At 55.0% G+C, this 13976-nt stretch overlaps 6 protein-coding genes across 6 annotated transcripts; 1 reads left to right on the plus strand and 5 right to left on the minus strand.

The window, feature by feature from the left end:
• Nucleotides 1–65: 65 nt before the first annotated feature.
• Nucleotides 66–1415, minus strand: J7T54_001261 (uncharacterized protein; the record flags this gene model as incomplete). The annotated part of the gene is made up of 5 exons (XM_051505219.1): nt 66–163; nt 217–886; nt 939–985; nt 1046–1087; nt 1139–1415. 5 exons carry the CDS (start codon nt 1413–1415, stop codon nt 66–68), a joined length of 1134 nt encoding a protein of 377 aa, XP_051363260.1.
• Nucleotides 1416–3058: 1643 nt separating this feature from the next.
• J7T54_001262 (Carboxypeptidase Y A-like protein) lies at nt 3059–4779 on the plus strand (the record flags this gene model as incomplete). The annotated part of the gene is made up of 2 exons (XM_051505220.1): nt 3059–3554; nt 3605–4779. The coding sequence occupies 2 exons, from the start codon at nt 3059–3061 to the stop codon at nt 4777–4779; spliced, it is 1671 nt and encodes a 556-aa protein (XP_051363261.1).
• A 197-nt stretch (nt 4780–4976) lies between these two features.
• On the minus strand, nt 4977–5516 carry J7T54_001263 (uncharacterized protein; the record flags this gene model as incomplete). Its single annotated transcript, XM_051505221.1, has 1 exon — nt 4977–5516. The coding sequence occupies one exon, from the start codon at nt 5514–5516 to the stop codon at nt 4977–4979; it is 540 nt and encodes a 179-aa protein (XP_051363262.1).
• A 369-nt stretch (nt 5517–5885) lies between these two features.
• Nucleotides 5886–8035, minus strand: J7T54_001264 (uncharacterized protein; the record flags this gene model as incomplete). The annotated part of the gene is made up of 3 exons (XM_051505222.1): nt 5886–6093; nt 6155–7279; nt 7329–8035. 3 exons carry the CDS (start codon nt 8033–8035, stop codon nt 5886–5888), a joined length of 2040 nt encoding a protein of 679 aa, XP_051363263.1.
• A 641-nt stretch (nt 8036–8676) lies between these two features.
• On the minus strand, nt 8677–11720 carry J7T54_001265 (Pre-mRNA-processing protein 45; the record flags this gene model as incomplete). Its single annotated transcript, XM_051505223.1, has 5 exons — nt 8677–8844; nt 8896–10503; nt 11001–11267; nt 11318–11506; nt 11568–11720. 5 exons carry the CDS (start codon nt 11718–11720, stop codon nt 8677–8679), a joined length of 2385 nt encoding a protein of 794 aa, XP_051363264.1.
• Nucleotides 11721–12321: 601 nt separating this feature from the next.
• Nucleotides 12322–13432, minus strand: J7T54_001266 (uncharacterized protein; the record flags this gene model as incomplete). Its single annotated transcript, XM_051505225.1, has 2 exons — nt 12322–12736; nt 12789–13432. The coding sequence occupies 2 exons, from the start codon at nt 13430–13432 to the stop codon at nt 12322–12324; spliced, it is 1059 nt and encodes a 352-aa protein (XP_051363265.1).
• Between the last annotated feature and the right edge of the window lie 544 nt (nt 13433–13976).

The following is a 13976-nucleotide window of genomic DNA, read 5'->3' on the forward strand; positions in this document are numbered from 1 at the left end:
TAAACCCAAGCGCCTCAAAACGCCTTTCCTCCAGGAATAACAGTCTTAAGATCCAGGGCCATCATCTACGAAGCTTGGTACACGTCGAACGACCCAAACTCCCAGAACGCATTCTTGAAAGCATCAGGATTATTGGCAACGTAATCTGTGCAGTTGCTTGGGCCTGGTATAAATGTAAGAGGGTGATGACACGTTTGCCCGCCCATATGGACTTACAGTCGGACGATGAGTAGGTAGCTTCGGTCAACTCCCCGCAGAGGTTGATGTTGGCCACAATGGACTGGTTGCGAAAGTGGTTCCCAATGTTGCACTTCGTGCCGGGAAAGTCGGCGTTGGCCGTGCCCCAACTCGCCGGGTTGGGCTTCTTGCTCGTGATGTCCGAGGGGATCGCGCTGCGTGCCCATTGCCAGATGCGAATGCCAGCGTCTCGCCACTCGACTGCCATGACACCACCTTCGTCTTCGTTGAAGGACTCGCCATAGCTCTCCTTGTCGTCGGTGACGCCACAGCCGGCGTTGTTATTGGCATCGTGATCGCAGTCGGTTTTCTCCGCCTTGCCGGTTTGCTTCCGCTTCACGTTCATTTTGCAACCACTGGTCGTGTGGAGTGTCATCTGGTTGCCATCATCGGCTTCGTTCACGGCCTCCATAACGTCAATCTCGCCATCGTCGGGCCACTTGTAAGGGTTGGTCAACCACAGAGCAGGCCAGGTTCCACAGCCAAAGGGGCTGTGCTTGATGTCGAAGATGAATAGACCATCATCGTAGGTGTTGCGAGACGTGACGCGGACGGAGAACCGCCCAGTGGAAGCATTGGGTTCGTCATTGGGTCCGACGGAGGTGTCAACGCGGAGAACAGCCGTCTCTGAAGAGGCGTATGTTAGGTTCTGCATTTGTCAACACTTCTCGCAATTACTAGACAGCCGTCAAAAGGCGTACCAGTTGCTCAGCCTGTGCACGAGGAACGTAGTGTACAAAACCGGACGCTGCTCAGGTTAGAACGTGTCCTTGCCACCATGGGGGTTTCTCCTTACTTGGATCGTAACCAGTGAAGTAGTCAAAGTTATCAAAGAAGGACTCGCCCTCATCTACACCATAGGTCAGTTTGCACCCGAAAACGCGAGGGCTCATGCGCTTACAAGTCTCGCTCAATCCGTACGACAATTCAGAATAATCTGGATACTTGTTCGACTTGGACTGTGTTACGCCAACAGCCACTGCGATAACAATGATAATCAACAAAATGACCGCGATGGCGATCCAAACCCGCTTGCGCCAGTATCGAGGATTTCTCCATGGTTTCGATGTCTGTACTGGCCTCGATCGGTTTTGGATGTTGGTGTCTTGAGGCGTCGCCATAGGAACCTCATCGTACGCAGGGGGCATCGCCCCTTGCTTGTAGTGATCGCCATCCATGATGAAAATGGCGATGCTTGAGTGGCCTCGTAAGAGTGATCTTTCTCTTCCGGTTGGGGTGAAGGTGAGGATTTCCACCTAAAGGAGACTGATAAGAACGACAAATCAAAGTGAGCGAGTGGAATACAATGCCCAACACCAACGAGTGAGATCCAAGACAATTCACAATGCAGCCCTTGCAGTTGAGTTCTAGGAGCAGCAAATGTTGTTTCTTTGCAAGTTGAAGCCCCAGTGCAAAACCTATCCATGAGTCTCTGCAACGATCGATATTATAAGGCATGGAATGCCCGGATATTCGGGCGGTCACCTTGCACTAGGCCCGCGCTGCGTGGCCTCCGAAGTGGACATACAGTAGGGGCAAAGTATTGATAGGCCAAACGAAGACTTTGTGGTGTGCACAGCGACCCATTGACAGTCTGACAGAAGCGCATTGCCCGGTTGGGACGGCATTTGTCTCCTCGCTCCACTGCGTCTCAGAGTCGAGGCGATGAAAATAGCAGCCCTCCGCCAGGCGACGCGTCATTGGCCACGAAACGACTGAAACCTGATACGAGCCGAATGGCAATGCGCGAAGATTTGAGACCCGAGTTCAGCGTTTCTGCTTCTTTGACTTTGGAGTGGCACTGCTCAGCTGCATTCCTGGCACTGCCCCCTACCCCAGGCGACGCGGGTATGTCCATCTTGCAAGTGAATATGTATTGAATTTTGAACCATGGGCGAGCCGGATGGAAGATGCCCCAAAATGGCCGAACATTTGCGATATCTATCGTGAAGAAATGGAGGGAGGAAGTTACCTGCTCCGTGACTTTGCTAATGAGGGACGTCGAGGGGCTGTGCTGTTGACCAGCCCGTCCGTTGTCTAGAATCCGCGCGCGAATACGTACGGAGTAGCTGATTACCCTATACAGCTCCTATGGCCTCTCCTGATGAGAGAAGGGGCGTTACAACTTGCCAGAGCCTGGGTGGATAGTTTGAGCCTTGTTGTTGAGCACAGAGTCTCAAGGGACCGGGCCAAAAGTCCAAAACGGAACTTCTGAAGTCAAGGTTTGTCTCGGGTATACATACTGCAAGTAGTGGAGGACAGCCATCAAGGAACTTAAGCCTGAGGACTTTTGTCAGTCCGTAAGTCTTACTCACTGGCTCAAGGGATTCTCTGTACCGTACAGTAGACTGGTCTTCCGTCTTTGCTCTGTTACATGCCGCTGTGTTATACATTGTGCCTATGCCGCTGTGCGGCGTGCCTGTGCTGGACAATCGGGGGTCGGTACGCCTGTGCTTCGCGCAAGTTCCCACCTGGGCCGTCGCTAACAGGGTAGACCTGAGGAGAGAGTGCCGATAAGATAAGATAAAGAGCTTCATGAGGGGCCATCAAGGTCAGGTGGCGCATTGCTGCCACGTAGCCAATCGGGGAGCCGCAAGCGCTGGGGCGTTCCCCAGCAACCCAGGGACTTATGAAAGTCATGACGTCTAACTGGCTCGCTGCGCTGCACGGGTGTTGCGTGCCTTGCACCGTGCCTGGTGGTCCGACCCCGAGGCCCAAAGGAAGCTTCGCGCCTCAGATCCCCATCCTCTTTCCTCCATCTCCCCATCTCCCGCCTTTTCCCATCTCCATCATCGCATTTGCCCACCAGAACATCTACAAAATGCGGATGTCATCGTCCGCCCTCGTAATGGGCGCCGCCAGTACGGCCCTCGCCCTCCAACAGGACCAGGTCGTCCTCAACGGTCCCTCTGATCAGTCCTTCCTGGACGTTGAGGCTCCCACTCTCGAGTCCTGGGCCAGCTCCCTCGAGGATGTCTTTGGCAAGATGACCAAGGAGGCCAAGGGTGCTTGGGACGAGGTCTCGATGCTCATGCCCGATGCCATCGAGTCCATCAAGAAGCAGACCTTTGGCACCACCAAGCCAAAGCCCACCACTCGCCGCTCTGACTCGCACTGGGACCATGTTGTCAAGGGTGCAGACGTCCAGAAGATGGGCGTCAACGGCGTCAAGGGCTCCCAACGCATGGTTGGCGGCAAGCTTGAGAACTACAACCTCCGTACCAAGAAGGTCGACCCTTCCAAGCTCAAGGTCGACGACGTCAAGCAGTACAGCGGCTACCTCGATGACGAGGAGGAAGACAAGCATCTCTTTTACTGTACGTTGACTGACACCGGATATTCGTGACATTCACTGACTGATGAATAGGGTTCTTCGAGTCCCGCAACGACCCCAAGAACGACCCCGTTGTGCTGTGGCTCAACGGTGGCCCTGGCTGCTCGTCCCTGACCGGTCTCTTCCTTGAGCTCGGCCCTTCGGGCATCACCAAGAAGCTGGATCTCGAACACAACCCCGCCTCCTGGAACAACAACGCCTCGGTCATTTTCCTTGACCAGCCCGTCAATGTCGGTTACTCGTACAGCGGCAGCAGCGTGAGCAACACCGTTGCCGCCGGCAAGGATGTCTACGCTCTTCTCACCCTCTTCTTCCACCAGTACCCCGAGTATGCGGAACAGGACTTCCACATTGCCGGTGAATCGTACGCTGGTCACTACATTCCCGTCTTCACCTCGGAGATCCTCGCGCACGAGGACCGCAACATCAACCTCAAGTCCGTCCTGATCGGTAACGGTCTCAGCGATCCCTACACCCAGTACGCCTACTATCGTCCCATGGCTTGTGGCGAGGGTGGTCAGAAGTCGGTCCTCAGCGACAGTGAGTGCCAGGGTATGGATGACGCCCTGCCCCGCTGCCAGTCACTGATTGAGCGCTGCTACGATTCGGGCAGCGCCTGGTCATGCGTCCCCGCTACTATCTACTGTAACAATGCCATGATGGGCCCGTACCAGCGCAGTGGCCGCAATGTCTACGATATTCGCGGTCCTTGCGAGGACTCTTCCAACCTCTGCTACCCTGCTATGGGTTGGATCTCCGAGTACCTGAACCAGAAGGATGTTCGTGATGCTGTTGGCGCCGAGGTTGACAGCTACGACAGCTGCAACTTTGACATCAACCGCAATTTTATGTTCGCTGGTGACTGGATGCAGCCCTACCACCAGCTCATCCCCGGCATCCTCGAGCAGCTCCCTGTTCTCATCTATGCTGGTGACGTTGACTTCATCTGCAACTGGCTGGGTAACGAGGCCTGGACCAACCAGCTCGAATGGCCCGGCCACAAGGACTTTGCCAAGGCGGAGCTCAAGGATCTCAACCTTGCTTCTTCCACAGAGAAGAGCAGCAAGGATGAGGCCTATGGCAAGGTCAAGACCAGTGGCAACCTGACCTTCATGCGCATCTTCGAGGCCGGCCACATGGTTCCTATGGACCAGCCCGACGCCTCCATCGACTTCTTCAACCGCTGGTTGGGTGGTGAGTGGTACTAAGGGAGTCGAATCGCAATGACAGCACGAAGGGTGCTTCAGATGATGTTGTTGATATAGCCGGAGTAGAACTGTACAGCATATGCCACTCATGTAACAAGGAGGGTGGTAGTGATTAGCCAATGCACAATGTTATGATATGATCTATGAAAGTCCTGAGTGATGGAATTTACAGTGACCACTGTGAAAAGTCGCCTAACTCAGTCAACGCTCAAGGTCTTGGTGACAGCTACTGCAGCGCAAATCCATGCGGCGGTATCTGTCGTCCATGTCCGCACCAGATTCCAGCGCAACCACTCATTCAACGTTTGGACGCTCGACTTGCTTCCCTCCCGGGCAGTGTTGGCCTCGGCATCGGCTTTCCCGCCCTCGTCATCCACCATCCTCTGAATCTTGGGTGCGACCAGTGGAACGAACGCCAAGTGGCTGACGGCTAGAACTGCCGCGGCGAGGTACCACGCCCGACTCCCCCTGTTCTTGAGGATGACCCCGTGACAGCAGACACAGCCGACAGCAGAGCCCACCGTCAGGCCCAGAAATGAAAGGACTCTGGTCACGCCAGGGACAAAGAATTGTCTCCAGTATGGCGGAATGATTGCATTCGAGTTGGCTGCCCCGACAGTGGGATGGACGAGATAGGAGAGGAATGAATCCTGGGCATGGGCAAAAAGGAGGGAGGAGGTGGTAGAAACGAGAGGTGTGAGGAGGAGGGTCGTCTTGAGGTTGAAGGAAGAAGCCATTTCGTTTGGGTGGCGCAGCCGGTTGGGCAGAGTATGAAGATAAGTGAGCCGAGAGGAAGAGAAAGTGAATGGTGCATAGAAAGTATTCAATGATGAATGAACTGATGTGTTGGCTAAAGCATTGTCGCGGACTGGTGGGTCACTACATGTTGGCAGATGCTCTTAGGCGAGGAACGAAAAGGAGCCGGATCCTTCGCCCCTGCATGAGCTGATCATTGTCGGCTGATGGGCTCATGTTGGCATAGACACAGATGGATATACGTAGCTGAGTGAGACAAACATGCAAGGTTGAGCAACACGACCACTTGATTCCAAATGGGCGCGATATACGTAGATATTCCATAATATCGAGAGCGTGTACCTCCCTCACTACACAATCTCGAATCGAAGAGCATCGTACTGCACATACACCGACTCTGCAAGCTTAGCAGGCTCGTAGTTGGTGGCATTGTACGGCAGGCTGAGCACCAGCTCGTTCTCGCCCTCCTTCAGCAGCCTGGGGTGGAACTCGAACTTGTGGCCGACGTTGTAGCAGGTCGCGCCAGACCGCACGCCGCAGGAGCTGCTCTGGTTGTAGCTGTGGCGCAAGTTAGTATGGAATGATCTCCAAATCTGGATAAAGAGGGAAGGTCACATACGGGATAATCCATGGCTCGAGATCCTGACCGTTGACACTGACGGTGTACTGCAGGTTAGCGTGCGGCTCCGAGGCATTGAACCTATCTGTGTTGCCCGCAGCCGTCTTTGCGCCGGCCAGCTGCACCGTGAATGTAGCTTGGCGCTTGCGGTGAATCTGGTCCCGCTCCAGATCGAACGAGATGGTCCAGTTGTTCACGTCTCCCGTGCCGACGTAGGTCTCGGGGCGCTCGTAGTTGGCCTTGCCGCCAAAGACACTCCAGTGGATGTAGTTCCAGTCCTTGGCCTCGTCCGACTCGCCGACCTTGAAGTGCACGCCGTCCGGGAAGTCTGTGGGGTAATCCCAATCCCCCCAGTAGATGCGGTACTGCTCTGGCTCAAGGGTGTGCTCCTTGTCGGGGGCGGCTCCGTGGAGGTACTCGGCGCACGACCGGTCGGGTTTGCCGATGCGCCAGATCTCCTTGCCTTCCGTCTCTTCGCGCCAGCGAGCGTGGGTCATGTGCCGCTTGTCGTGCTTGTTCTTGCCCTTGCCTGATGGTTCGACCACGACGTTGTCCTTGACATAGTACCCGAAGATGTTGTCGGCGTAGATGGTCAGGCGATACGTGCCCGCTTTCACCATGGGGATGGTGGCGTATCCCTCTGCGTCGATTTCACCCCAGTATTGGTAGGCTTCCGTGTCGAGCACATTGTCCTGGAAATCGACGCCGTTTTGGGAGAGGACTGCCAGGGCCCGCTCTGCGTTCTTCGGGAGGTCAACATGGAGCTTCCACGTGGCGCGGTCCGACGAGGGGACGTAGTTGGCCACGTGCTCGGCAATGGAGTCATAGAACTCGGCGTTCCACTCAGGGTCGGCAAACTGCGCTGCATCGGCGTGGAGCTCAAGTATGTCAGAACCTTCGGGATACTTGTTGAAGTAGTAATATTGTGGACCAAAGGTGCGGTCGAAACCATTGGTGATGTTGGGTGTCTGGTCACCGTGATGGTTCGAGCTGATGTAATTGTAGACGATACCGTCGACCGTCAGGTCAGAGTGCGTAGGACCGCCGAAGTACGTGTCCTTGGTGTTCATGACCATCCAGGCGCCAAAGGTCGACCCATCCTCGGTGTTGGATCCGTCAGCAAACCTGTCTTGTCAGCTATCCGGATTCTTGGCAGGTCCGGAGAGGCACTTACAGGCCGTATGCATCGAGATCTCTGAAAGGGTCAGAGAAAGTGTACTTGGTGAAGTAGTCCGCCATCTCCACAACGTAGGGATCATCGGGCGTGTTGCCGAGATACCACGTCGCGTCCTGCACAACAGGCCACTCGCCTTGGTTGTCAAAGTTGGGCAGAGGGGCATAGTTGCCCTTTTTGGACAGCAGATGCGTCCACATGTCAGAACTCGGGCGGAACAAAACTCTGAGCTCCTGCAGGTTCCTCAAGAATGGCGTGGTCTCGTTGTGGTATGCCACACGGCTGAAGGTATGCAGTCCAGTCTCGCCGTCGCGGAGGAACCAGTATTGCTCAAGGACCTGACCAGTGGGCAGGTACGTATCAGCCATGCGGATGCCGCCATAGTCAGTGCCTGTAGAGTCGGTGCCAGAGTAGAGCTCGAACTCGGGCTCTGACCGGCCTGGTGTCCAAAATCCGCTGGGGGTACAATAGCAGTCGAGGTACGGCCCTTGACCAGAATTGCCACTGCGAGGACCGAGAAGATCTTGACCATCGAGAACCAGGGACGAGACAGTGCCGCGGCTCTTGTCGACTTCGGTGTGGAATCTGTCGTTCGAGAGGACAAGGTGCGTGTCGGTCTCTTCTGCTTCGAGCTTGGCCTGGACGGGCTGCGTTGCCTGAAGCGCCCACAGCAGTGCCGCGGTCGTGGAGAATACCTTGGGAGCCATTGTGGGGATGTGGCAGGTCTGTGCTGCCCTGAACTTTCGATTCACGTACTGGGGAGCGCCATTTTATACATCGCGAGCTGGCATTGACCAGAACTTCGGTCAAGATACTTGCGATGCGGGGAGGTTGGGGTAACTCTTCACAGCCCCCCGATTGGAAGCCGTTATGGTTCCTTACCCCATGGGGAGCTTTCGTATATTACCCAGCAGGGGGTGGGCCCTGCTTTCGGCAGATCGAGACTCGGATTTCGGTGCAGTGCATGGCGAGGAACCTATCGCTCGGGTGCGCCAAGGTGCTTCTCCCCAGGAGGGAAATGCAGCTCTGGATCTTGCTCCGGGCAGCAGGTGACTGTCAAGCATCCCATGTGTGGACTAGACGCTGGATTGACCGAGGCAATCAAGATCCTCGGGCATCTGAGCCCGAGACTTGATCTCGCGGGTTGATTGTGCGCGTCGCGGTCGAAACTTGCAAGAGAGGGAGAGATGTCTTGGCCTGTTTCTGGCACTCTTGGGCAAGAGGTTTTCAATTCGTCAAATCACTGGTATCAATTTGGTTGATGGAAAGAACTCTGACCGCTGTCGACCGGACAGCCCTATCGTAATTAGCCTCGAAAGTCTCAAAGGCTCGAGCGCAGAGTAGCTACTTAGTCGTCCTCCCCTTCTACACGAGCACGTTTGCTCGTGCGGCCACCGTCCTCCTGCAGACCGAACCCCCGTTTCGATGAGCTGGATTGCTCCACCTCGGATAGAAACTTATCGACGTTGAAAGGATCGGTGGCATCTTTCTCAAATTGCACAGGACCTTCACGAGCCTGTTTCCTCTTGTTAGCAAGATCATGCGAGTGCAAATTCAGATCGCTTACCTCAACGTCACCGGACCCCTTGAATGTTCCCCTGCCCAGCGCCTCGCCGAATCGGCTCGACTTCTGGATCTTGGCCATCTCCTTGTCACCAGCCTCGGGGTCATCGTCATCGTCGGCGTTTGCGCGAGGTCGGTAGATGCTGTTGATTCCATCTTGGGCGGCAAACAGCGGCTTGTCGTAAGCGTTGTCCTCATTGAAGCCGCTGTTGAAGCCGCTGGACTGGTTGAATAGTCGGGAGTCGTACATGGTCTCCTTGGACTGGGTCGGTTTCGCCAGGCCAAGGGCAATCTTCTCCGAAATGTCACGGTCTTGCTCGCGCGCCATCACCTGCATGCGGCGCTCAGCGCCCATCCTGTTCTTCCTGAGCTTCCGCTCCTCCTCCCGTTGTTTCTCCTTGCGAGCTCGTTGACGCTCACGCACTTCAGAGTCTTCACTGTCCGAAGCACCCGACTCTGACTCGCTGTAGCTTCTCGACCTTGATCTCGAATCTCGCGAGTCCCTCGAGTAACGCGAGTCATTCGAGTCTCGTCGCTTCTTTTGTCCAGCATTTGCGCGTTCGGCACGTGCTTGTCGTGCCAACTCAAGCAAGCTCTCCTCCTTCTGTGCCTTCTCCCTTTCTGCCAACTTCTGTTGCATCTTGGCCCTCTGCTGCACCTCGTCACGGGCATGTCGTTCGGCCATTTTAATCGCCTCAGCAAACTGTGCGTGCTTGTCGTTGATGTCCACGTCCTGAAGACCACGTCCGTCTGCGGCCAATCGCTTGTCTAACGCAATCGTAAACCCATTGGGGTTCTTCCAGTTCGAGACAGGCGGCGGAATCTTCCAGTTCTCCTGGTCTTCGGCTGTGAGTTTACGGGGAGGTGAGTGCATGACAGGGGGAGGTGGCGACGGAGGTCCGCGGGGAATCTTCTTGTGCTTGAACTTGGGTGGTTCCATGGGGTCCTTCTGACGCTCGACAATCTTCATGATGCGGTCTTGCTTCTTCGAGTTGTCGCCCATCTGGTTCGCGGGTGTGTACCGTACAAAGGTGGCGTCCTTGCGCTCCGCCATGTTCCAAGCCTTGGGTTTCTGCGCAGCAACCGCACTTCCCGTCAGCGCTGCCAAGGCAGCCTTTGTCTTCTCCGTCGTGGCAGCCACAGACTCCTTGTCAGGTCGCGAAAGATCGATCTCGCCCGCATCGGCACGTTGCCTCAAGGGAATGAGGTCCTTGAACGAGGTGTGAATGATTCTGTTATCGCCGTGACCTTGCCTCGCTATCGCGTCGTATTTGACTTTTCCGTCTGCATCGACCTGGATGGCCAACGCGTTGCTCTTCGTCTCGCCCTTTCTGCCCATGTCCAAAGGATACTGCGCAACGGGGACTTCGGGGAAGGCGCCTCCATCGCCGAAATCCTCCTGCGACCGCGGTCGCCATCCTGCGCGCTGACCATAGGCCGGAGGGCCGGCTCTCTTCAGCACTACCTGTGTCTCGTCGAGTTGGTCGGCACTGACGATGCGCGGACCACGGGGCTGGGCATGGCGTGGCGCTTCTTCCTCTTCGCCAGTGTATTTTGGTTTCGGTAGCGCTGACTGCAGCGACGCGGCTATCGATGCCATGATGTGTACCGGCTGTTGTGTGAGCGTATGGTTAAAGATGTGGTTTGATCTGCGAAAGTAAAGGGTTGCAGTTGGGAATTTCCGTTGGGCGCCACTGTGGCTTGGCACACCAGCCACATCAACATCGAGCTGGCGTGCTGGGTTAAGTTGGTGCCATGAAAATCATTACAAGAGTCAAGCATATTTCAACATGCTGGTTGCGCCCTGTGTGTTCATACACGCATTTCAATGGGAAGGATGCTTGGTTCGTTAATTTGAAGCGGTGTCTGTATTGCCACCATCATGCTGAACTATTCTCAAAGCCGCTACAATCACGCTCGAAAGCTCCGAGGCTCTTCACACATAACCAATGTCGACAAGTTTTGATTGACCGTCCTGCGCCTCGTGACCCGTACATGCGTCCCAGTACATGATTCCCAAAATGCAACCCTGTTCATACGTATCCCTTGCGCGCGCCCTGTCCTCCCGTTAGCAAGTGGCCAAGTCACGAAGTGATGAACTCCACTGACCTGGAAGAAGAATCGCACGACGACGACCTGCAGCGCGCCCATCGCTATAATGAGACCAATCTGCACCATGCTAAAGCGAACAATGCGTCCCTCTGTGCTGTGCACGGTGGCAAAGTTGCGGTTCTCACGGGTGCGGAAGTATTTCTGGTTCCTCGTAATCGTCGAGATCTGGCCAGAGATCTTGTAGATGGACTCCTCGAGGACGGACGTCTGTTCGGGGGATGTGCCCTGCTTTGAGGGCAGCGTCGCGCGGGACTCGTTCTCGACCTGTTGGCAGTTAGCCTTCTCCTCCCGCAAGTGCTGGCTGGGGTACGTACTGCGATCTCAAAATCGACAAACTTGTCGGCAAAGGTGCTCATCTCGTTGTTGAAGCAGAACGAGTAGTGTCCGGCTTGCTGCGCAGTGAAGACGAAGTCACCCTGCCTCTCCTTCTCGCCCTGGAGAATGATCTTGCCGTTGGGTCCCTCAACGATGTAGTCGACATCGAAAGAGCCTCCAGATTGCACCTGTACATATCTCAGTTCCCATTACACCTTGTCATTTATTCTCCGGAATTGCGTGACTTACAGCAAAGTAAAAGGCCACCTTCTCGTTGTCTTTCTTGGCCTCGGCGTAGAAGCACGCCTTTTCGTGGGCGGCAATGTTGTAGGTCAAAGCCGTGGCGGTGACATTGGTAATGAGGCAGGCAATCAGCCCGGCGAAGAGGGTCGGCAGTCTCATCGTGGGCGGTGGTGGGCGATGTCGCGTACTGCTGGCTGGCGATTCGAGGACAACTGGCGCTGGCGGGATACACAAGGGGCCACGATGGTGGTTCCACTACAGCTTCGACGGAGGGTCGGACTTTTGCGCTGCCGCTCCGGATCAGGGGGCCAGGTGTATGGGTTTAGTACGAACTACCCTACATTCCAATTTACCGCAGACTAGATGAGGCCCCCTGGAGATAGGAAACGCTGTTCGATTTTGCGGCCTTGCGAGGTGCTAATGAACTATATGTGATTCCAATGGGCTAGTACGTGTGCGATTGAGCCTTGGTCTTTGATGTTTGGTCCACCGCGCGCTGAGTATCGCCACTCGTTACGATTTCATCCTTTCCGCGTGTCAAACACATGTCACATACCCAATTTTACACTATTAACGCAGAAAGGTAGCAAAAAATATACGATTGCTTGAGCCATATCACTAGCGTATCGATCAACGTATTACTGGTAGTCCGAGGACACAATTTGTACCTTAACTCCTTGCCGGGCCCTGGGGTATAAAGAAAATCCACTACAACTTGGTAACAAAAAAAAAAAAAAAAAAGAAAGAAAAAAAGAGTAAATCACCGGCGATCTCGCCAACTCCAAGAGTCGACGCTCAGCCGATCCTGAGCCTCCAGAGAGGAGTCGCTAGTCTGGTGTGTGAGGTTGCGCTCATCCCCAGCGCGCGTAGCATAGCTTTTCTCGGTCGTCTTGGTCCTTGTTCCGCTCCACGAGGTAGAGATGGCCGAGACCTTCCTGTACGCACTACTGACCCATTCTCTGAAGCCCATGGCGCCCAGTAGAGGGCCGAGTGGCGGGAGATTAGCAGCCCACGTGCCGAGGAACATCTCCACCATGACCCAGAAGGTTGGGTTGAAGACTTGAAGTACGAGGGGAGTAGGCTGGTCGGGAGGCGAAACATATCCCCAAGCCATTCGGCCCATGGGGTACGAGATGCCCAAGAAGATTGTGCGCATCATACCGGCGGCGGTCGAGCTGCGAGTTGTTATTAGCAACCACAAAACACGTTCTGGGCAAGTGGACTTACATAAAGCCAAGAAAAAAGACAAGGCAAGTTGCGAGCTTCTTCTGGGGCGGCATTTGCAGCCTGCGAATGTAAAAGAACGGAAGGCCAAGCACCAACATGTCCGTCAGGACACTGGTAATGGCGAACATGAGCAAAAGAAAGCCCTTGTCTCCGCAATGGTCCCGCGCAAGTGACTGATCCAGCAAATAGACATAGTGAAGCTTGGTTCCGCAGATGGCCAGATCACCAACGATGAAAGCAATGGTCCAAGCGATGACGACGCCGATGAGTATCGTGTTTGCTTTGCGAAAGCTGTTCCAGGTATCGAATATGCGCTTGTAAAAGAACAGAAGCGAAAGTTTGATGCACCCAAACGCGGGCTTCTCGATCAGAACCATGACGAAATCTGCCTTCTTTGACGCGACAATCTGGGCGGCGTCGTCCTTGTTAGTCACAGCCTGGCCTCCAGTTCCCTCCAGGGCGTTATAGAACTGGATAGCCGTGCAGCCGCAACAAATGACCACGCCGGTGAAGATGAACCAGTCATCAGCTCCAACATTGGTCTTGGTGTAGCTAATGCGGGTCCAGAAACGGACAACCGTGAGGACGATGGCGACAGCAGTCAACACCGAGTAGACCGGTAGGGTCGTCGTAGGGGGGTACATGTTCGCCATGTTGGACACACTTTCGGTCTGTAAGTTTAGGTGTAGATGGACAGGTGGTAAGGCTGATGCGCTTTGATGTTACTGTATCGGAAGCCTCGAAACTTGTGATGGCTGTTATGCTCTAAGGTTGTCGATTCAACACCAGCTCTGTACTCGCAAGGTCAACGCGGATGGAGGTACTAGCGAAGACTCGGGTCAGATATATAAGAGTCGCGAGGTGCTCATCTTGTACTCGTAGTCGCCTATGACAGGGCATCTATCTGTATGACCCTTTAGGCAGGGAAACCCGCCTCGGCTGCTATCAGGTGGCGCCAACAGCCCATCATGCAGAATGCAAGTCATAACCAAAGACCCTTTTTGTACGGCAGTTGTTGGCTTTTCCATCTGGCAACGGGGGCGGGCGGGGTCACTTGACCACCTCCTGGACTCCTCGTGGGACAGCACCGACTCTCATAGGTGAGGAAGGAGATGGCTCCAGCTTTGTGGGATTTAGATCACCCCCACGAAGGTCTTGACACGCCCGTTGTGGGCGCGTGCCCCTGGA

This window comes from Emericellopsis cladophorae (genome assembly GCF_022114955.1).
Source record: "Emericellopsis cladophorae strain MUM 19.33 chromosome Unknown NODE_13_length_450635_cov_117_157991, whole genome shotgun sequence".
Classification (NCBI taxonomy): Eukaryota; Fungi; Ascomycota; class Sordariomycetes; order Hypocreales; family Bionectriaceae; genus Emericellopsis; species Emericellopsis cladophorae.